The 24,719-nt window shown below is 38.6% G+C and overlaps 1 protein-coding gene across 4 annotated transcripts in view; it reads right to left on the bottom strand.

Moving 5' to 3' along the window:
* Cdkal1 (CDK5 regulatory subunit associated protein 1 like 1) overlaps window positions 1–24,719 on the bottom strand; it is a 596,983-nt gene that overhangs the window by 19,481 nt on the left and 552,783 nt on the right. For all 4 annotated transcript variants that reach the window (XM_063259948.1, XM_063259947.1, XM_063259950.1 and 1 more), the window contains exons 13-14: window positions 8,524–8,607; window positions 5,794–5,958 (exon numbers count right to left, since the gene is read on the bottom strand). In XM_063259948.1, coding sequence (XP_063116018.1) covers window positions 5,794–5,958; window positions 8,524–8,607 — 249 coding nt within the window. The remainder of the gene's footprint in view (window positions 1–5,793; window positions 5,959–8,523; window positions 8,608–24,719) is intronic.

Below are 24,719 nucleotides of genomic sequence, written 5' to 3'. Positions count from 1 at the left end.
TTGGGCACTGTTAGTGGAAATGTAAAATGATATAAATTCTCTGGATAACTATATGGCAGTCCCTCAAAAAAAAATTACCAAAGAATTGAAAGCGAGACTTGAAGAGATATTTGCGTGCTCATATTCACAGCAAGCATTATTCATACTTCAAATGCAGAAGCAAACCAAAAGTCCACTGACAGAGGAGTGGGTAAATGAAATGCAGTTTCCACGTACAGTGGAATACTATTTAGCCTTCAAGAGAAGGGAAGTTTTGACACATACTCTAATATGGATGAACCTGGAGAACTTTATAGATTGAGTGAAATAAGGTCACAAAAATATAGGCACTATAGTTCCACTTATATGAGGTAACAAAAGCAGTTAAATTTGGAGACAAGGGGCTGGGGATTTAGCTCAGCGGCATAAGCTGAGCCTTGAAAAGCAGGCAGTCGTGAGTTCGATCCCCGGTACCGATAAAAAAGGAAAAAGACAAAAAAAAAATTCGGAGACAGGTAGATTAGAAATTACCAGGGGGCTGGCAGAGAGGTGAGTCATTACTGCTTAATGACTCAGAGTTCAATTTACAAGACGAGAAAAATTACAGAGACTGGTTGTGTAACAAATGAAGGTAGGTAACATTAGTGAACATACACTTAAACTAGTTACAAGAGTAAATTTTATGTTATGTGTATTTTACCACAATTAAAAGACAGTAGCAATAGGCCAAGGTGTGGTGGTCCAAGCCTACAATATCAGCGACTTTGAAGCTGAGGCAGGAGGATAAGTTGAGCCCAGGAGTTTGAGGCTAGCCTAGGTAATACGATGAGATCAGGTCTCAAAATTGTTTTAAAAAGGTTGTAGCTCTGCGGTAGACCACTTGCTAAAGTATGAGCCCCTGGGTTCATTCCCAGTACCAAACAAACTAACAACACAGGCTTGAAAGTTGGTAAGCTCTGTACATAACTTTTGGCTTGTCTTTCTCACCTTTAACTTCGCAATTCTGGGTAAGATTTTTACTGCGTCTGATGCTCACGTCTCAGTGATGAAACTGGGATAATGACAGTAACCTCTCCTCAGGTTTAAGGGTGATAAGATTAATGCATCTAAGCTACAGAGCACAGCAGTGGGCCCATCAAAAGCACTTAGTACATGTTGGCTTTGGTCATAGCAGTAGGCATAGAGCAGTTATCCAGCAGCACTCAGAGATAATAATTTTGAGGTTTGATAATGTATTATGATTATGTTTTTACAAGGAATTTTCATCTTAGAGATATTTACTGTATGTTTCTAGATGAAATGAAATGATAAATGGGATTCATTCAAGGAATCAGGATAGAGAATAAGCAGGAGATGAGAACATGGATGACACAAGACCAGTCATGAGCTGACAACTGCTGAAGGGTGTAAGAGGATGTGGGATGATTATGCTCCACTTCTGTGTGTTGACAATTGCCATGAATAGATGTCCGTAACAGATTTCAAACAACCATCAAAACCAGATCCCAATCTTTGATCATTTTATATTACTGAGTGGCCATGGATTGGGTACAAGTGGTAGCAGGTCTATCCTCCCATCTATTTCTTTAAATATAAAGACTGAACAGCCTACCAATATTCCAAAGATTTCAACTGCAGGAAAAGATCACTGTGATTAAACAGTGATTACAAAATTAGGTTGCATCTGAGGGCCTGGTAAGAATATCAACCAATGCCCTTAAGATCTTAAAACTGTTTTATGTAAGCTTTTTGCCCCCTCTGGCCCTCTTTTACTACACACCCACGCACACACACCCCTTGCCTGTGCAATCCCCTTCTGAAGACTCATTAATGCACACAGATCCGAAAAGATGCTCAACTACAGTTTCTGAAGTCATTCAGGGAGAGCAGAGTGTTACTACATGAAAACATTCAAACTGCTTTTATGAATAGCACCTCCCTAGAATAATGGTCTCAGAGCGTCAGCCCAAAACCTGTTGAATCCCTACTGCGTAGTTCTCTGACTCAGGAGGATGAAATGAAATGATAAATGGGATTCATTCAAGGAATCAGGATAGATTCCTGAGGACGGGGGAGCCTGGAAATGTGCATTTTTCGTGAGTTCCCAGATAATGGTGATAGCACTGAGCAAGGGATCACATTCCAGGGTTAACATCCACATGGACCTGGGTACCCCCTGCTCTCCTTGTCTCCCATCCTAAGTACAAAGGTCCCTAACAGGCCCCACAGAAAAGCTCATGATCTGTATTTCCCTTATTTATATTTAAACCTTTGAGCTTCGATAGAGTATCACATAACCTTTTGTTGAAATTAATTATATATGCTTAAATTTGAAGGTGACATTTTCACTTCCATCCTCCCTAAAAATGATCAAAGTCATTCTGTCTCTCTTTCCTGTTCTCTCCTCCTTTTCCTTTTCTTCTAATCAAACTGAAGAAAGTAAGAGTGATATTCATACCAGGATGTTTCTAAATGCCATTTTCATGAAACTGTAATTTGTTAGAGGACAGTAATCTTTTCACGTTATTAGTTTTCCACTATGTTATGGACATCTACTTATTATTATTTGAAGATAACAAGGTCTGATTTCTATTACTATTTATGTCATTAAAAGTTCTGCCATAGGGTAGACACTTGGTCATTTTTATCAAATGAAATATTGTGTTCACTGAATCTTGGAGCTAGAAGGTTCCTTAATGACCACATTCACTATCATTTTACATATGAGACAGCCAAGGTTTGGGGGACCTAATGAAACACACAAAGCCAGCAAATCTGTCACTGAAAGAACCAGAGGGCTGTAATCTGGCCCTCCTATCTCCTAACGTAGACCTCCTCCCTGTGCTGCTGTTCCCTCTCCAGTGTTACTGAAAGGAGTTTGCAGGGCCTCAAACGAGAAGAGGAAGTCCCAAGGACAGGGCTAATGCTCAAAAGATCACCCTACAGTTCTCGGGAAAGGCACTAATTATAGCAAAAAACTGTAACACATTGTTTTGCTGTAGATACTTTGGGCTTTCTAGATTTCTTTGTAAAGTATTTCGGGAGGAGTTGACATTCTAGAAAAGAAGTTCTGATCAATGAATGTAAACACATCATAGACATGAGCTAAGGTTAACAATATCAGTAAGAATGACAATGGGGAGAGGAGGGAGGGAAGGAAGGAAATAAAAAAAAAAGGAAAGAAAAAGCCTAGCTATATTATGTATATGCACCCACTCCAGGATGACGGTAAGCTGCATGTACTGCAGACAGGCAATTACTTGCCAAATAAATAAATAAATTTGGATGAGATTGGTTCTGTGGCAGTGAAATGATCAGCCTAATAGAGAAACACCTCCAACCCTGCCAAATACGACATCTAAGGGGGTCAAATCATTAACAATACAAAACAAAAAGAGCATGTCACTGCCAGATAGTGTTCAGAGTCGATTATTTTTAGATGCAATGAAATGGGAAAGGACCACTGAGGACTCTGCTCCTTTACACCAGGAAGGTGTTCCTGTTGTTTGCATTGTGAGACACTCATGATCATTCCTAGTGCACAGACACAACTAATGCCCTGAGGAGTTACGTGCCTGGTGAGCTCCACAATCCAGATGAACACCCCTGTCTGTCTGACCCCAGGCCACACTGCTACAACCCTATAGAGTTCAGCTGATCTCTCTCCAACTTACAGCACCTGTATCCACTGTCAGAGAGCTCAAGTCTCGTGATCACAACCTCTGTTATTCATTTTAAAATCCTATAAAACAAAGTTTTTCTCTTTGTGTTTAATTCATTTTGTTTCTGTTGTCAGCAAAAGTATGTGTAATATTAGGACAAATTCACTAACAAGGCCTCTTGGTCCTGCTAGGTTTGGCCTATCTTTGAAAACACTGAAAAATAACACTAAAGAATAACATTGAAGAATAAAAGCCATATTCCCCAACGTATAGGAAATCAAGATTGGAGGTAAAAGAATTGCCTGATGTTTTTCTGAATGCACATATACAGATCCATGTTTCTAACCTTTAGGGTCATGCACACTATGAGTTTTTAGCAGCCAGGCATGGTGGTGCACACCTGTAATCTCACCTACTTGAGAGGCTACAGCAGGTGGTTCACAAATTCATAGGTCAACCTGGACAGCTTAATGAGATCTTGTCTCAAAATGAAAATTTAAAAAGGCTGGGGGCATAGCTCAGGGTGGAGCACTTGCCTAGAAACACAAAGCCCTGGATTTAGTCCCTAGTACTTTAAAAACAAAGAATGAGTGAGTGAGAGCCAGCTTCTATTCCTAGAAGCTCAGGTGGGCTCAGGAGTCACCTGATCTTCCCTTCTTCTTACCTAAGACTCCTGGGCCAACCCACCCATTGTAAGGCAGGTGATAGAATTGATGACCTTATTTTAGGTTGGAAAGAGGGAAAGGAGAGCAGAACAGTCTGCCTAATAGAACTTAAGTGAGGCTGAGCTTTTAGAAAGGAATACTACAGTTAGGGAACTAGTAGAAAGATGCTACCTCTCTTTACTTCTGGTGATTTATAAATGGTGATGTTTTGGAACACAATCCTCTTCAATAGGTGTGTGGAAAGGCAGGACCTTTGAAATAACAATTTGCCATGTGATATGAAATCCTTTCACCTTGACAATTTAAAATCAGCTGCCTTTTTTGAAAACCTTCAAAAATTAGCTCACATACCACAAGCCAAATCTCTAGGAATATAACTTAATTGCTAGATTACTATTCTGTCCAGGCCATCCATCCCAGCTTCCAGATAAAATTTTACTTTTTAAGAGCAAACATTAATGGTATGCTTTTTGAATTTTAGCAGGATGATACACTCAAGGATTTGACAAAAGCTAGATCTTCCACTATGGTCAGATGCCTCATATACACCTGTCAGCTCAGGAGAGGTGTCACTCCTGCTGGACATAGTGGATCGCCACAATCAGCAGGGACACAGGTAAACAGTACCCTCTTTGTCACTATTCCCGAAGTAAAGCCAGAGTTCCTTTATTTTAATTAACATGGCCTTGTGATTCATCTAAGGAAAAAGCTATGCACAGATTAAAACAATTTTGGAATTACATGGTCAGATGAATATCAGTTATCTTTTTTTGCTGTATGTTAAGTCATTGCTATATACTTTTTTCCAGAGCGCTTAACAATTGTGTTGGAGAAAGGACATCAAATGATGCTTAGAAATGTGATACACATTTTCATTTCACACTCCATCAGCTTTTACAACTGTAGCTCAATGAAATGTAAGAGAGAGCTTGGCAAACAGCCATATTTACCAAGGTATAAAATAGGGGTCGGGTTACTTTTTTATAGAAAGAAAAAATGTTTAATTTTCACTCCATACAACTGAAGTAGACATCCAGCTAACACCCCAGTGAAAGGCACCATAACCGTATATGTGGCATGCTTTAGTGCCTGTTCAGCTATAAGGTTTTACTACGTTATAAACAGCTCCGCAGGCAGGAAAACATTCCTTTGCTTGTCCCCTTACACTTGGAGCCTATGGATATAGAAACATACTGCATCAGATCATACTTAGTTAAATCTTTTATCTGCATATAATGGCTTTTATCTTTTGCATCTAGCGTGCAGGCACAAATAGCTTATTTTCTTTACAGGCAGAGGAGCAAAGCTATACGCATCAGCAAAATACATCTTTCTAATTCAGATTTCAATCGGTCAGAAAGGATTAAAGCCTCATGCATACATAAAAAAGGAACTATAATTGATAACAGAAGTATAGTCTGGAATCCTGGTGCCTCCACAGCTGCTGTTTTACTGCCAGGGCAGAGAGGAGAGCATCTTTTACTTACCTTTGTTAAACCTGAGACTTCTCCCTTTGCTAACGGTTTGCTGATGGACGGTGTGTACACTTTGGCATCCGATACTGGCTGCCCTTTCATAAAATGTTTTCCTGATTCATAAATGTCCACTTCGACCATTTTCCCCATGAAGGAAGGGTTCTTTGGCACTAAAACCTTAAAAAAAATCAGAAATCTTAATTTCTTAAAACAACCTTTAAGAATAATTTTAGATTTATAGAATTATGGCAAGAACAGTACAGAGTTCTTGTATGCCTCGCACACAGTTCCCCCTTATTATTAGTATCTTACATTTCTATGGTATACGTGTCATAACATATAAACGAAAGTTGATATATTACTATTAACTGAAGTCTGTACTTAATTCAGATTTCTCAGTTTTGCCCTTAAAATGTCTTTTCTCCAGGCTTCTCCCAGAAATGCCTTCCCCTGGCCAGATGCTGGGAAGTCCTCAGCAGTCAGCCAGCCTCTTTTGAACCGGGCCTTTGATATTCTGCTCGTGGCTGCCCCATGCAATGAAGAAAACTGAGACAGAAATGATGAAAGCCTTTTACTTTTAATGCCTTCCAACTCAGCTGTTGTAATAGTTTGAGGAGACACTTCAAATGAAGCCTGCATCGGAGTGTGCATGTGGCTACTCACACATGCACAAATACATGTTTCAGGGGAAGAGGAAGAATATTTAAAAGCAATCTTTTCAATAACACAACCCATTGGTGTTCAGCACTTCATGACCCCCCTGGCTCATGGTTGCTGGTCAGTTCTTTGGCTCAGTTAGAAGAAGCTATGTGTGGGAGCCTACCTCCATACTGAACCAGCTACTCTGCAGGTACTTGGCTGGCTCACAGGAAACCATCAGATGGTCTCTTTCCACTGGAGAGTACTGGTAGAAGTACTTGTTTACCTTAAGCAAATGTTTCCCCTCCTTTGGGACTAGTAGGTAGTTTATATGTGTTAAGTCTCCCTCACAATTCTATTTTAGTACTATAGTTACATGTCAATCTTTTCAAGTTAGGATCCAAAATAAATGGACTAATTCTAACTGCAATACTTTGAAATTTAGATATGATCTTCACCTCTGGAATTCATCTTATTTAGGAAAAAAAATTCTAATGACATCTTAGTTGTAGAGATAAAAACGTCTGATGAAAGCCAGAAGTTTCACGGCTAATTTCTCTAAAAAGTCAAGCTGAATCTTGGTCTTTCTGAGTCTGATTTTTATGACCATTGGGTTCACTTCATCAAAGTGTAGGAGAAAGGTCACCTGGGCAGCAAATTACTCACGGCAAGCAAACAAACCAAAAGAGCCTTGTGTCAGGCTATGAAAGCCCTTTTGAATCATTTTTTTTTTTTTTAATAAGAAAATCTCTAGAGCAAACTACCCCTGGAAGATTCAGTACTATTCTTGGGGAAAAAACCCTCATAGATCTGCTGTCCTGATCTGAATGAAGGGCTCAGCTTTTTTTTCTTCTCTGGTTTTAATAATCAGAAAAGCCCCAACTGCTTTAAATGGGAGGAAACAGCTAAGAGGTTTGCCATTGGCTTTAAAATTCAGGGAAAAATGTTCCCTGCTGAGGCTCAAACCCAGATGGCAAGAGAGACAGGGGACAATGAGGCAACCCAAATACAATCCCACTCCTCCTTCCCCAGGCTGAGCAGAAGGCTGCCTGATGGGGACCCTGCTCTCCAGTAATGAGCTGTAATGGGGAAGACTTGGCTCCCAGATGGGGTGTTCCGAGTCCTTTCTCTACTGCAGCCTCCGCTGCTGCTGCACGAAGTGAGTTCAGTGTGCCTCCCCACCCCGTCTTTCTAAGGACCTGCAACCCAGTTTGAGATGATTCCAAGTGGACACTAGTGAGGAGACCGCCTCAGCCACTGCCATTCTGCTCTCTAGCTCAGGCAGTGGCTTCCCTTGCCCAGCCCTATCTGAGACCTGTGCTGGAACACGCCGTGCTGGCCGGCCTCCACAGTCCCTGCTCTCCAGTTCTGGACCGGAGTCAGAGAAAAAGATTCTCTCTCTCTCTCTCTCTTTCTCTCTTTCTCTCTCTCTCTCTCCATAGAAAGTGGGAAACCATCTGTGATGTTAAGACAAGTTAATGTGATCCACAATGAACCACATAGCCCTCTGCCCCTGTGGGGGTCCCTCAGGAGTGCTAAGGGAACCTGCTTTCACCCTCATGCTAGACTCCACAGTTGTTCACAGTCTGAGTTGAGACCAAGGAATACTCCTTTTCTTCTGCTCCCAGCACTTTTATCAAGGTAGAAGTTAAAACAAACAAACCAACCAGCAAAAAAACAAAACTAAACTATACTGAAAAACCAACTGATGGACTAAAACTAAAAAAGTGCAGAGCGATGTGACAGGAAGAGGAAATCCCTGCACTTCTGCGCTGAGGTTGCCCAGGCAGACGTCCTGCTGTCTGCACTAGACTTTGCCCCACTTCTCCAGCTGTGGGAACTTTGGCGGTGCTAACTGCTTGGTTCCAAACTCCAAAAAAGCCCAGGGCTGGCCCGATCAAAGATTAGTGCATACTACAATGCACTAAATACACTTATTCCTTTGTAGAGAATGTTCTGTAGAATGTGCCACAGAGATAAGCTCCAATGTAGCCCGGGTGGCTTGGTGCTACAAAATAGCACCCTTTAAAATCCTCTTTGCTTAAACTTTCCAAATTCATTCCTATTTTGGAGAAAACTCAAGAATACTGAAGTGCCCCTTACCTGCTCATAAAATCGATTGTGTGCAACATAAAACTTGGAATCAAAAGATTCTTCTGTTACTAACACTTGTTGTTTTTCACCAATCTGTGGAGAGAAGGGAGAAGAAAAAAATGAGAAAGATAAAGACAAGTACCTGAAAATCCAAAAATAAGTGCCAGCCCAAATAATTCTGGGCCCGTTTGGGTCCTCTTGAGTTGATAGTGTAAATGGCTAATTGCTAAAGGCTAACATTGTTCAAATGACCAATTCAAGTTTCTTCTCTAACTATGCTTGTGATATAAAATTAGCATAGTATGAACTCTCCTCTTACGTAACTATGAAACAGAGCTTGATTGTATTTCTTCCTTCAATGTAAGATAATTAAAGCTTCTAAGACATACCAAAATCTTCTAAATATCACTTTGTTTCTTGAAACAAAGTTGCAAAACAAGCCAGAACAAGCTGCTTCTAATCCAAATTCATGAAAATATTTTGGCAATATGAAACAGTGATAAACATTAATTTGAGTTATGAGGGATACAACTCTAAAGAAAATGCCTCCAAACGCTAGTCATTAGGCCTTTGCATCCCAACATTTCACACTTTGCATATGGTTCTGAAATTACTAATTCACATAGCTATTTACTGATTATATACATTTTTTTTTCTCTTTTCTGGAGTACTGATATTATGATCAGTTAATTATTTTCTTTTAAAGAGAAGAACAGCCAAAAAAAAAAAAATATAGCACTATTTGATCTACATTTATAATCTAAGCAAGTATTTTTAATAACCAAGAAGTTAAATCAGTCAAACAAGGGTTAAAGAAATGTGACTATCCAAAAACAAACCAAAAGAAAAAGCACACAAAAAAACCACCACCATTTCCAAGTTTATTCTGCTGTGAAGTATAACATTTGAAGTATCAATTAGTTTTTTTTAAAGGTTGTCAAAATGCCTCATCTAGCAAACCAGCTGTATTGAATAGCAGCTCCTGAAATTATTTTTGCCATTGCTGCTTGATAAATACAACCCCCTGAATTGAAGTACACTGGCAAGATGATTTCTTAAGAAAAAATTCTTATTCTTATTTGTAGAAGCTTGTCACTATGATCAGGCAGTTATCATTTCAGAAACATAAACACAGCTGCCTAACTGGACCACCTAACAATTAAAAAAGAAATTAAACACCCCTCTTCATCATTCAATGCCAGTACCTAAAAACACCATAATTTGCCATCCAGTTTACCATCTCATTCAAAATGCAGCCCACTTGGCCAAAGGTTGCATCTTGGAGATAGTACTTACCAGGACTAAACCCCTGAAAACCAGGGAAAGTTTCTCTAACATGAGAAAATCACGTAGCCCCATAGAAGCGTTCCAACTTCTATGTTGAGCTTGCATGGCTCCTTTTATCAAAAACAGACTTGTGAATAATGGGTTTTACTTAAGTATATTCTCTTGGAAGAAAACTTATGATGTTTGCACGCAGTTCACACTGTGAATTGCTTATAACTTAGGATAAGTATCTGTCAATGGTTCTTAAGGAAATCTGCAATTACACTTCATCTAACATTAAGTTTTCAGGAAATTAATGATGGTGTCAGAGTGCAGAGCCACTGAAAGGGTGTGCTGCGGCTCTGCTCTTGTTAAGAGTTCATGTGGACAGGTGCAGAAATATTTTTGTGCTGTTTTATTTCCTCAGGTATCTCCAATGATTTCTACAATGACAACAGTAAAATATACACACTGTTAGAAAGACTTGCTGTGTTTATACGGTAGAGGGCTTGGTTTTCAACTAACTATCAGAGAACTAGTTGTAGGTGAGTATTTAGCTATTATTTGACAAAGGGGCTCATAAGAGAACTGCTTTGTGCATTAAGTAATAAAGGCAAATGCTTTTCCAGTCATACTGTTTGTTCCCTGGGCCATGGACTTTGTCTCATTGATAAGACCCTGAATTCTCCAAAGGACATTGAGCAAACATAAGCATAGAAGGTGAGAGCCCGATCAAAAGCTGCTGCAATCCATGTATACTTCCTAAAATGTATTAAAAACAAATAATAAAAGCTCTCAATTTTTTTGTTTATGAATGAACTTACACCAAAGAGAATATCCAAATACAACCTTTAAGAGAAGCAACTATTTCTTCAAGTCAACAAGAAGTTAAGGAAGGGAAGAGATCAAACAGAAGACCAATGCTGCTTTGGGCACAATAAAAGAATGTAAAGGCTACGCAAATGTTCATAAGCCTCAAGTTTCTTTCTAAAATAAACTGCCTCCTCCTGCAAGTTCCACCTGTTGTCTCCCCATCTCATGTTATAACTTATGATGGACAAAGGCCTTCAGACAATAAGAATTACAGTAATCAGTTGATTAGCCATTTCCTCAGAGGGCCTCTGCAGCAAAGAGGCAAGCTACTGCAGTCTTCAGGCCACTGAGACCACAACCTGCTCCCCAGCAACCTGCTACGCTAAGGCAGAGAGAATCAACCCCGCGGCAAGGGCCAGAGCTTTTCTCAAAGGGGTGGCGCAGCAAGCCCATGTCTCACTCACACTGTCCTCAGAAGCAGATTCCTGTAGCAACCGCTCCACCACCAGCAGAACCTTATTGAGAGACTGAAACCACACATAGGCATGCAAGGTCGTATCACTTTGAAAATCCAGCAAACAAAATCCTTGAAATCATGGTTTTCATAAAATTTGTTACTAGTAGCACAGATGGTTGTTTGGCAGAGAGGATTAAACCAAAACCGAAACTGCAGAGCCACAGAATGGTCTAGAAGGTGGCTTCAAGAGAACTGCTGCACTCAAGGACAGGAAAAAAGGAATGACAGGAAGCGAGGGGAAGCATCTGGATGGAGGGTTCCAAATACGTCAGATGCCAAAAACAACACCAAACCGTCAAATGCCACATACACGGGTAGGATAGTAGTGGAAGAGGACTTCTGATCTGGGTAGAATGTTTTAAGATGAGAGAAACCTGACCATGTTTGGAACCTTCACTATCCTCATCTATAAGATGGCTAGTTCGAAAAAGGCAGGATGAAGGAGAGCTGAAGGGGAGGTGGATCACATACTGAAGGGCTTATTTGTTCCAAAGCCTTGAGTCAATCACGGCAGATCTGTAGGTTAGGGACTGATATGCTCACAAGGTACAATGGGAATCAGATCAAGATAGGCTCTCTCTATTCTTAAAATAAGTGTATGCTTAGAGCCTCTGCAAACTACTTAAAGTAAGTTATGCTTAGAGCCATTCTGTTGCTGCACTTCAGTAACAGTGATCTTTAATATCCACCAAAGAACATTTACAAGCCTTTCAAAAGGCTATCAAGGGACTTGAAGTTTTCTTTAGAAAGTCTGTCAGAACTTCTACAAAGCCCTTTTTATAATCCTAAGAAAGATGACTCTTTTTCTTATTTGCTGTACTAGTATGTGATATTTACAGTTAATTTAAAAAATATTCAATTTCTGTAACATGTTAGAGCTGAAGGCTTTTTCTTGGGACTGTAACTCCCTGGGAAACTCAGTTTTCCTTCTCTCAACCTTGAGGATTTTATCAAGAAATTAAATTGATTCTACCTCTTTGAAGCAGGGGATAGTTCTTACCCTGTAGTTTGTCCCTTAATTCAGCTCTATGGGCTTTTGAAAGTGAATCTTGAGTATTTACATTTGCTTTTGCAGGTATGCTTTGTAATTTATTCACAATGTCAGTGGAGAAAGTAATTTTTCCTAGGATGCACAGAAGTTCATTTAGACCACTGTGACCTTACTTTTAAAAGCCACGTTGTAAAGAATGCATTATAAAAATGGTCTTGTAAAACTATCCTTCCATTCCACAGATTTGATCCTTGATGCAAGGGACAGTGCAGGAAAAACAAAACCCCTCTAAATCCCTGTGTGACTGGTGATCATCCAGAGCTGCTAGGTACCAGGGCCCTTGCTGAGAATGAGTGCATGTGATACCATGTTCAGATAAGAAGATACAGGAAAAACAACCTTTTTTAAACTAGGAAAATGGAAAATAAAGGTAGTATTCTGTTAGCCACATAAAGGCTGTAAGACCTCAGAAGAGGCTTAATTGCTCTGATTTCAAAGAGGGAATTAAGGTGCAGCAAGATGGGTGATCTGCTCAGTGGCAGGAGCAGAAAGGAGCAAAGGACATCTGAGAACTGTGCCCCCTGCTCAATGCCTTCAGAAACCTTAAGCACCGTGGATCTAACTGCAGTGTATGCCTTCTCCTGAAGTCGAGGAACATCTGTGATAAACAAAAGGCAATGTTTTTAAGATTCAATTTCTGGATAGATTTTCCAGCATGTTACATAATCAACTAACTGTGTCATTTCTGTCACATCTATGCTTGAAATTGCCCAAGTGCCTGAAGTTGCGAGAAACATCAGTTCTAACCATATGGCTGGAGAACATGCATAAAACACACACTTGCTTTAAAAAGCAGTGGTTTCCAACATGTTTTGGTTGTTGGATGAATGCTCATTTGAGTGTATTCTTTCCCCATTTGTCCCAAACAGTACCCTACACAAGGCCATATAAGGACTTAAAGAGAAAAAAATGAAAAGAATTGTTTGAAGAAAGGCAGATGTTGACCAAATTAAAAGGGCATTAGAGGGGCTGGGGTTTTAGCTCAGCGGCATAAGCGCCTGCCTTCCAAGCAGGCAGTCATGAGTTCAATCCCCGGTACCGATAAAACGGAAAAAGACCAAAAAAAAAAAAAAAAAAAAAAAAAAAAAAGGCATTAGAGTATTCGGGTTAATACCTTTAACTCAGTAAAAAAAAATGTTACAAGTATTCTGTGTGCACTAGAAAAAATAAACGGTTTCTCTTTGACTCACACATGGTTGTAAACCTAAACTTTACATAAAGTTTACTTTTTCTTTACTTTTTTTTCCTCTCACCTTTATTATGCTTAGCAAACCTGAGATGTGGTTTGGAAACTAATGTCAATATCAATTGTATTCTGAACTACATTGTGTTAGAAAAATTTTAGTATTTCCATGGTTGTTTATAGTAACAACAAAAACCTTACAAAGGTCAGGTATTTATATGTATAAAATTCACAGATCTTTGAATTTTTTGAGGACCCACATAGGATTCACATTTATTTCTCAAATACAGTTATCAGGTAATAATGAAATTATTTTGCTTCCCCTTTGTGGGCCTTTCTTTGCCTTAAGAAAGCAGTGAAGACTAAAATGCACATATCAAAAGTTGTTATAATCATTTACATCACAGTTCTAATAAACTTGGATTTTATCTGTTTATCCTACAAAGTATTTTGCTACTTTGGCAGCTAAGTTTTTTTATTGTAGATAATAAAATACAATTTTTCTATCTGAGTGGTTTGTAAAAGCATGATGCTGGGAAATGTCAAACGTCTTTCTTTAGCCGCAGCCAAATTAGTTTTTCTTTTTTTCTATCTTTCCTTCTCTCTTTTTGTAAGCTGCCTGGAACATGTTAAACACAAGGCTATGACCTTAAACTCTGAAATAATATTTCTAGTGTCTGTGCAAAAGCCTGCCCTCTCATACACCTTTAGACTAATTCCTGCAGTGTGATGTTTCCAGCGAACTGCTGTAATTACACTTGGAGAAAAGTATGGTCTTGTTCTTTCCTCGCTAATGAAAATGATAACCTTTCCATTTTGATTCATCATTCACAACAGGCAGAGCATGCAATGCCGGGTCTCCAGGGGATTCAGTCATTTTCCTGACTGTTTATGTACACTGCTGTTTTCTGGTCCTGCAGACGCTGGAATTAAAGAACCAAGCATACTTATGCTAAAAACAGTCAACAGTAATAATAGCAATAACATTAAAATTTAATGTCATCCTTACTCCACAGTGCTATTCTATAATGAAATAGGGCCACGACACAGGAATGTGTGTCAGAAGTGATGATAGCGTAGCTAACAATAAATGAGCCTCTCATCCATCACATTCAAAGTGCCATCAGGGCACTGGATGAAAGGCTTCCTAAGACAGGATGTCAGTAGTTACTGTTAAAGGGGCTAGGCTTGTGTCATACTCTTACTAAGCAGTGAAAAAAATGCATTCCATTAGTTCTTTTTTTTTATCCTTTGTGAAAAAAAACAACTTTTTTAGCTACACTTAGGATATTCATTCAAAAGGTAAAGAATGTTCCTCTGAAGCAGAATGTCTCTGTGTTTAAGTATTTAATATACGGTTATCGATTAAATGCCATGAGTGTTTTAGTGGTCCAATTATTTCTTCTTATTTCAGAAATAACCTGAACATAGGAAAACTTTAAACACAATTTGGCTTTTCCAAAATTTTTCCTCCTGAAACAATAATGTAGGCTACAAAGACCAGACTTCAGGAATGAATCAGACTATAAAGTCTTTTCTATTATAAATTCTCTCCAGCTTTTTCCTTCGATTTCTGACCAGTTTTTCTCCAGCCATGTGCTCCCCCAAGTAAGTGAATCTCCAGGGAACCTCTTCCCCGCTGGAGGTAAAACCTCATTCTTTTTTTAAATTTTTTTTTATTTAAAGAAAGATTAAACAAAACAGAAAATAGGTAGAAATAGTATATACATTCAGAGAAAAAAAAGTAAGAAATCACTAGTTGATGTTGTCATTTTACAAATAGTTGTTCAAGGTACAAAAATGGAACATGTAAAGTGGGAATTCAAACAGAGAGACTGCAAACAGTTCTAATCAACTGTCCAACAAAAACTTAGTAACATGGTTGTCAATCCTATACATTTAAACATACATGCAGTTATCCATATCTTCATTTATTAAAACCTCTTTCTTACCAAACATGCTATTTCCACCTGCTAGTGGAAAGCCAACAGCAATGGCAAATAAGTTACACGACACAGGATGACTTGATCCTTTTCCAGCGTTAAAGATCTGTACCTAGTGTTCACTAGACTTCTATCTTGGAAATAAAGCCAAGTTTAACTACCTCTCTCTGTGGTAGTTGTGGTGGATAATACCTTCTAAAGGTATTATCTATAGTGCTCGAGAATTTATTTTTTGATTGTGCAAAATCTATCCTTTTAACAAACTCAGATAAACTGACCTTCTTTATCACAGATGTTCTTTATTAGAGATCTGTTTTCTTCCACAATGAACAAGTTCTACAGTCCCTGGGCACTATGGGAAAATGTTCCACATTTAAAGCTAATTACAGATCTGTGGATAGATACTGCCAGTAAAATCCATCCATGAGATCTTATGTATGAGACTACTGGGCCCAAAGTGGACGGTGCATAGAGAGCTCTTTCTTGTGAAAAAACTAAATCCTAAAATTTGAACATAACTTCCATAACTTCCACTTCCCCCATGCTGATCTTTTACCCTCTGTCCCTAACCATCACCACTTAGCAAACTGGAGGCCATTTTTGAATGAGTTTCTCATAAAACCACGAAATTACTCTGTATATCTTAAATATATACAATTTTATTTATCAATTATAGCTAAAAAAGATGAAATAAGGAGAAAGAAACCACAAGATATTTGGGGTATATTTAGGTTACTATCTATATAGTCTTTTGTTAATACTTTTTTTTTTTTTTTTTTTTTTTTTTTGGGCTTTTTGAGACAGGACTCACTATACAGTTCAGTAGCCTTGTGCTCACTTTGTAGCCCAGGCTGGTCTCGAACTTGCAAACCATTCTCCTGCCTTACCCTCCCAAGTGCTGGTATACAGGAGTGTGAAACCATGCCCAGCTGTTAATACCTTTTTAAACATGAATGTGACATTGCCATAAATGAGAAGCTTTTAAATATAAGTTTTAAAAACATTTATTAACTGGCTTTCGCTCATCTGTGATTTTACTTGCCACAGTTTCAGTTACCCTTGGGAGGTTGTGACCTGAAAATATGGCATGGAAAATTATGGAAATAAATAATTTGAAAGTTTTAAATTGCATACTATTCTGGGCAGTGTCATGAAATCTGATGCCACTCCAGATGCTCTTCCATGCCATTTCATCCAGGATATGAATCTTTTCTTAGTCCAGAGTATCCACACTGGATACCTGCCCATTAGCATAAACACATTGCGATGTATTTTTTTTCTTTTGGTACCGGGGATTGAACTCATGACCTTGTGTTTGCCAAGTAGGCACTTACACCACTGAGCCCCCGCCCCAACACATTGAGATATTTTGAGAGAAAAGTACAAACATATTGAGATATTCTGGAGAAAAGGTAAGGCCACATTCACAAAACTTTTATTATGCTTTACCTTATTACTTCTTGTAGTAATCTTTTACTATGCTTAACTTATGACTAGACTGTACTATAGGTAGATATGTACAGGCAAATTTTATATATATATATATATGAATGATTTGCTATTATTCTTGGTTTCAGGCACCACTCTTGCAGTTCTTGAAACATGCAGTATCTCCTAAAGATAAAGAAGGACTAGTGTATAAGAAGTTAGTGCCATTAACAAGTTTAAAAGTAACTGAAAAGTATTTGTAGCACTTATGATTCAGTGATATATGATGAGCTACAATATACATACTTATTACTTATATAAATATTATACACTACCTATGTCAATAAAGAGATTTAAGAAAACAATGAATGCTCCTAGTAGAAAAATAAAATGCTTAGAAAACCATTCGAAGCAAACAAAAAAATCTAAGTTATTGATATATGTATATATATATGAAAAACCACTAATCTCACTTCAGGCAAAGAACAAACACTGAATAAAGAAATATACCTTTTCCCACAAATGGACAAAAATATGTAAGAATACTGGGATATGAATATTTCTGGGGAGAAAACATATTACACCCAGACAGACACAGACACAGACACTGTTTGGAGCTCTTGAACAGCTCACTTTCTTTTGTTAATACTTTTTTTTTTTTTTTTGGTCTTTTTCGTTTTTATTGGTACCAGGGATCAAACTCACGATTGCCTGCTTGCAAGGCAGGCACTTAAGCCGCTGAGCTAAACCCCCAGCCCCGACAGCTCACTTTCTTGGGAAGGTTAATTTGGGGGAGTTTTCTTTCAGTGATGACATAATATATAAGGCCAATTAAAAAAAGAAGAAGAAAAAGAAGCAAGGAAGAGAAAGGGAAAGAGAGGAAAAAGCCAAAACTGAGTTAAAGAAAGACTCAGTGTTTATGTTTTTCCGGTACTCTGCACTACCTACGCGCCAGCCTCCCTAAAGCCTCTGGTCAAGAGCCTCATTCCCAGCATCCAGAGACGACGAATGGCAAGAACAGGGCACCTCCCTCAGCTACCCCTCCAGATGCACTGCTAACAGTACAGAAGGATGCAGACTCTGGAGGAAGAAAGGTGTAGGTGTGGTATGCTGGACACTTTCCAACTTCCTTTCTGGCATAAGAAAGCTGTTTTTCAAATACTACATTATGAAAGAGGCTGAGTAAGAGTGAATTTTTAAAATCACAAGTTCCGAGTTGGCATGGATAAAAGGGAAGAATTAATAGGTCATTTAGTTCAAACTCAGAAGAGAAAACTAAGGTCCCTGAGAGAATGTGACTTGGTCAAGGTCATACAGCTCGTAATATTTAATCTGTAACATTAAAGATGGATTTTGGCTTGACAGGTGTATCAGGCATGCGGTAAATTACTCAATTACTCTGAACAGCTCCATCTCCTGCAATGGCTATTAGCTACACATAGCTACTGAACACCTGAAATGTAGCAAATGCAAATTGAGATGTGCTATGAAATACACACAGTAAATCACACAATGGATTGCAAACACTTAGCATGGAAAAAATAATGTAAAACATTCATTTTTGTGCTGGGTACATGTTGAAATTTTACTTTGACATATTGAGTTAAATAAAATATATTACTGAAACTAATCACTTGTGGTTTTTTGCTTTTTTAAATGTGGCTACCAGATAATTTAAAATAACATCTGTGGTTCACACTGTATTTTTATTGGACAGGGTTACTCTAAAACGTCATGATACTGTTTTTAAGGCCTGAGGGAAATGCCTCATTTTACAATTTAGAAAGGATCACATTGGTCATTCAAGACATTAAAAAAAAAAAATCTCACTGGGCTTTTAATTGCAGTAATCATGTAAATACAATGCTTTACTTTTAGGAAACAATGTATATGTATCTATAAATTGTAAAGGCAGGGATTTTGAATTGGTAAATTGCTGTTTTGACCATTACATCATTTGTCCATTTTTTCTGGGTGATTCCAGCCCCCCTAAAATCCTAAAGGTATGATAAACTTGTTCCTTGTTTTTTAAAGTAAATTCAGACAACCAGGAAAAGGCTATCTAAATTTTCCAACCGTTACTTCCCATTCTGTCTGGCTGTAAAAACAACTATACAAATAGCATCGGTTTTGGACTTAACAAAAGGCAGAAAGTGATCATTTTCAAATAATTTTTTAAAAAGCTGAACATGAGTATCTGAGATACATAGTGTTTTTGGTAAGATAAGTCTTTCACAAACTCACCCTTTTACTCAAGGACTCAGCCTAGATGTCAGCAATAAATAACACTGTAGCACCCCACCATCTTTCAACCATTTGCCCGTCAGGACTGAGGCTGAGGAAGCAGAAAGGATTAAGCAGAAATCAAAGACAGTCAAGCTCTAATAGGGTCTAATTAGCATAACAAAAGACATGGCCACAATCTTTCAGAAGTGGGCAATACATCTCATTAAAGAAGACTGAATAACAATTATCCTCTCCTGCTCCCTCCAACTACCCCACAGCTTCTTGGCTTAGCTCCGGAGACCCTGACAGCAGGCCTGAGGGCTGCGGCTTTGTGGGCCAGGCATTCAGGCGACGGGAAAAAGCCCACTTGTGCTACTGTGCACCTGCATCTCCACCCTTTATTCCCATTTCCTGGAGCTTCCTCAAGCACACATAAGTCCTGCTATGCATCTTACAGGAATATAATATTGAGAAAAGTCAAAGATGGCCTGAAAAAAATATAGCCTCCAATATAAATGGCTTTATTTAAAGAAAACTGATCTATTTGTTTCCCTTCACCTATTTTATCCTACCCTCCAACCATTTTTATTACTTTTCTTTGACTTAATGGAGCAAATTAAAATTCTACCAAGTTTTATCACAACCACTAATTATCTGGGTACACGTTAGCATGCAGGTGTGTACACCGAGGCACACATAATACACACAACTTAAATGGAAGTCATCTGGTGAAGAAATAGTTTCTCCCTATTTCCTCTTGAGGATAGACAAGTGAGAAAATACGAAATTCAACACAAGGAAATCAAGGTTGCAGACAAGCACGTGAGGAGATTTTATATATATTTAAACTAAGAATAAAAGATTTCACCAAATCAAGCACTAAAATGTTTTTCCTAAAGTGACTACCAAGAAAGATGGAATTCTATGTAATTTTTCCTATCAGTGAACTCTGGGGGAAGGACTGATTGGGGAGAAGAGAAAAAAGGGCATAATGATTTAATACAAATAATTTTTAATTCTGGGCTGTACGTTTTCATCAGTAACACCTTTCAAGGGGTAACTCAGTGTGAGGGTTGCTTTGAATTTTTTTCAAATGGCTTCTATTGCCAAATACAATACTACATTGTTCTGCCTAAGCCTGAACACTGCCATGCCTGCAAGCTGCTCCAGGAAAAGCTGTTTATCACAGATGTAGACAGGAACCACTATAATCATTCCTGAGACTAAATAGCAGAAAGGCAGCCAACTCAGAGGAGCAGCAAGGGAAAACCTCCTGAACCTGTTCAGTATGTCTGGATTTTTCCAAACTGCTGTAAGATTACTGCTTTGCAGGAACTGAGAAGCCTTGAGAATATTCAAGTCATTAACATCATAGAATGGACACCCAGGGTGAGACATTTTAAAGCTATAGCATACTCTGCGTGTGACAGTACAGTGTATACAGTTAAAATAAACCTCAGGACATCACTTTCATTCTGAAAGACCCTTCTCTGTATGATAAAATACTTGGCATGCAAGACTTGGTTTCTGCTTTCCATCCCTCAGGTGCAGAGAAGGTTTTGGTTTTCTCTCCCACTGAATTTCTGTCATCACATTGTTTTATATATACATGTGTTTATATTTACTCCTAAAATTTTGTCAAAAAGTAACATGCAAATTTAACACATTATTATGAATTTGACACTGCTTCTATTTTAAAATGTATTCTCCACACTTTTCTAGCTTGATCCCCATCAGAGACTGAATCTCTCACTGAACCATAGGGGTAGGTTAGTGAGGTTTCCTTCTGTTTTAAGACAGAATCTGGGCCAATGATAAGAGCTAGAAGCCTACTGATCAGGGATTCAGGAAGCCTCCACCTCCTTCAACCCCTGCCTGTAACTCTAACTAACACAGTCAGACTGTATAAGTAAGTCATTTCACTTACGGGCCTCAGTTTCCTTATCGTAAAGTGGGGGTGGAGAAATCAATAGGCCATAAAATTGTATGTGGCTTACACATTGTTTCTCAGAGACTCAGTACTAAGTGTCCTGCAGAGCATAGGAGGGAGGGCGAGGCCCCTCTGGCCTTGGCTCTCCATGGCATGCATGGGCCGGCTCTGGCCCACAGTCTGACCTGGGCCTCCCCCCTTGCTCTTCCCCCCTGCCGCCAGCGCTCACATGTTGTGTGTATCAGCAATGTCTGCCAAAGAGCGGATGACACAAGAGAAGTGGCGTTTTGAAATTTTCACTTAATTTCTCAAAGAAATTGTCAAAAATAATTATGTGAGCTGACACTTGCATTGTCTTCAGATTAACAGACTATCTTTTGGGAGACAGTGGTGGAAGTCATAGCAAAGAATGAGTCCATAGCTCGTGATGGAGAGGAAAAGGTAGGCCATCACCGGTAATGCAGCTGACAGCCCTACTGCTCCGGGAAGGTGGTTGTGTCACTCAACTAAATCTCAACTTTTCACCCCTCTTCCATTCACCATAAAAAGTTGGTTCTGTGGGCTGAAATGCATTCGTGATCCCTTTACATGTAAATACTGTCTGGATAATGACTAGTGAGAGTCTAGATCAGTGGTGGGGAACAAACGGCGTGTGTGCCACGGCAGGTTGTTTGTATCATTGAAAGCTCTGTAGGGTTCACCATCACTGGTCTAGGTTATTGCTCAATGAGTTAAAAATGAAGGCAATAAGAGGAACTAGGATGCTGGATGCACACAGTAAGTCAGCATTCCTGGAGGGCCAGTACTGCAATGCCTCATGGGGAACCACCCACGAAAAGCACTGAAAACTCTTGCTCCTATTTCGAAGCTATGACTCAAAAAGACTGCAGAGGAGACAAAACACATTTAATGGGAAAAAGGTGGAAGAATTGCTGATACTGATAATTCTGCAATTCACTTTTTTTTTTCAGTAGTTATTAGAAACATGAATTGTGCTGGGAGAAAAAAAAAAAAAAAACACAACAATCCCACCAAAAACCAAGCAGCTTTGTGTCATTTCTAAAACATGATCCTGTGCCTGCGTGAAAGAGTTAAGGGTGTATGCTATATAAATATTTATTATTCTTCTTTCAAAAGGATAAGAAAAATTTCCCCTGCATATATGAATTTCAGATTGCTAAGCAAACAAGAAGATATGGTCAGACCCATCATCTTAATGAGGCTATGGTAATGATAATGATTTTTTTTTCTTAGGCTGCTTACATGTGATCAAAACCTGGAGGTTCTGATTTTATACTAAGGCACGCACAGACCCATGAACAGTTAATGCTTTTAGAAGCATATGGATAGGATGACAGGAATACCATCAAGGGCTTAGAGTGGGACCAGGGTGAAAGATTCATTAGAAGTGATAAATAGGATATGCCTTTTCTAATGCTTTGCAATTGCATATTCAATACAGCAGGCCAGTGACTATGCATTTTAACTGTCTGTATTTTTAAGAGAGCTGCCAGATTTTAATTACAGATTAAACAGTTATTTGCAAATGAGTACCTCTTCATTAACATACAAGAATCATAACAATAAACAATTCTGTTACTAAATAATACTACATAGGATGGCAGGAAGTTAAGAACACTGTATTACAGTAGGACAAATTTCTATTTGATTTGAGCATGCTGATTGCCTCAAAAAATTTTAAGGTAAATAAGTAACCTGCATGAAAGTTTACAAGATTCTAAACTCTATGAATAGAGGTTTTGTTTCTTTTATTGGCAGCTCTATTTCCAGTTTCTAAAAACAATGCCTAGCTCAGAAAAAATTCTCAATAAAAATTTGTTGATTGAATGAATGAACCAGTGTTCTTAATAGGTATGCAGTTAACATTTTTGCAGGTAAATTGTCAAACACATACTTTTTGAAAAACTGTTGACTTGAAATCTAATCATTTGTGGCATTTTTCTCAAAAGATTTAATTTATACTAAGGGCTTTACTAGAATTCCATCTTTTTGTTACTACCTAAACAAAGAGCAGTTACAGTAATCTTAATTTAGGTAATTCCTTATTTTTCATTCTTATATATACTTTTGTTGTTTCTAACTCATAGAAGAATTAAGTAAGTTGCTCAAGGCTACTAAGCAAGTTAAATAGAGCTCCCAGGTTCAGGCTTTCTAGCCAGTTGCCTTCTTTGGTATACAATGCTGTATGTATCATTTCATCTCGGTGTTACCTGTGCATCTATAGAGAATGGTCTTTTGTTAATTTTTTTTTTTTAGCACTGGGGATGGAACCTAGGGACTCTCTGCCACTGTGTTAAATCCCCGGTGTTTTTTATTTTGAGACAGGATCTCACTAAGTTGCTCCAGTTTCTTGAACTTGATTCCTCCTGTCTCACTCTCCAGTAGCCGGGAGTACAGGAATGTGAATGTGGCCCAATGCCTAGATAAAAAAGGCTAGTCAAGAAAAAATAAAAAGTAGTGTAATAACCACTAATAGCATATATTCTATCAAAATAACAAAGTAGAAATAGAAGTGAAAGGGAATTTTCATTATTCATTACTTAGTAAAGGAAAAACTGGAATATAATGAAAACATATTTTCAAAATGACCACCGAGAGTCATTTTGCTTTGTATTAGGTTACACCAGACAAAGTATGGAACTGTTAATGTAAAAACACAAACCCAGAAAACTATGTTTAACATGTAAGATTTGTGATTAGATCTCATAGTCCAATTTATGCTGCCATCACAGAATACCTGAGACTGGGTTATTTATAAAGATAAAAATTCCTGTCTAATGGTTCTGGAGACTGGGAAATCCAGTCAAGGGACTAATATTTAATGAAGGTCTTGCTGTGCTGTAACATGGCAGAAGGTGGCGAAGCAAGAGACGGCAACAGAGTGTGGCACAAGACAGCCTAAAACCCACCTGCCACGCACAGCACTTAACAGGGCTTCACAGGGAAGAGCCCCAGGCCTGCCCCCTCTCACACGCCCCATCTCCCGGTGCTCCTGCGACAGGGTGAAGCTTCTAAATCCTAAGTTTGGAGGACACAGCCAGATCATACCAAAGATGCACTGGGCTTTTGCTATTCAGAGGTTAACAGAATTGGGGAAAATGAAAGATAGATATGGACAGACTCGGCTTATCCAGTCACGATCAGGAGATAAAACCACAAAATTTTCCTTTCAAGATGTAGACTGCACCATCACCAGTTGAAAGAACACACGGGATGAATAAAAAGTCATGCTGGTAAGTAAAAGGATCACTCATATTTACTAAAAAATGTAAAAGGCTAACTCAGTTTTTTTTTTTTAACCAGTTATTTCTGATTGAGTTAGTCTCCTTCTGAAGCTTTCTAGGAGAAAGACCAAATTATTGTAACCGTAACCTAACATTTAACTCTGGCTTGCTTCTAGAAACGCTAGCAGCTATAAACAGCCAACTCTTCAAGGCCACTGGTGTGTGCCACTTGGAATATTCTTTGGTATCACAAAGACTAGCCAGTGTTATTTAACCTTAAGGACATAATTTTGTGTGTGTGTGTGTGTGCGTTTTCAAATACAGTTGGTGGTGGATGCAAGGATTCATGAGAAAATTCAACACTCACATGGAGAAAATCTTTTACTTCTATGAATTACCAAGACTATGACCACAAGCACCACCACCACCATCGTATGTCCTAGGGATGGACTGGTTTACTTTATATCATTAACAAAACCATCTAGAATAGGTGTTATCCTCACTCTACATTTAAGAAAACCAAGCCCACCTAGATGGTCCTAGCCCCCAAAGAACTACCCGGTTTGTAAGGGTACAGCTGGTTGATTTCCTTTTTGGTTCAAC

The sequence above is a fragment of the Cavia porcellus genome, unplaced genomic scaffold, assembly GCF_034190915.1.
Source record: "Cavia porcellus strain 051 isolate PalLab524CR breed Dunkin Hartley unplaced genomic scaffold, mCavPor4.1 scaffold_13, whole genome shotgun sequence".
Classification (NCBI taxonomy): Eukaryota; Metazoa; Chordata; class Mammalia; order Rodentia; family Caviidae; genus Cavia; species Cavia porcellus.
The sequence above is the reverse complement of the archived record's forward strand: the minus strand, read 5'-3'. Positions and strand labels throughout refer to the sequence as shown.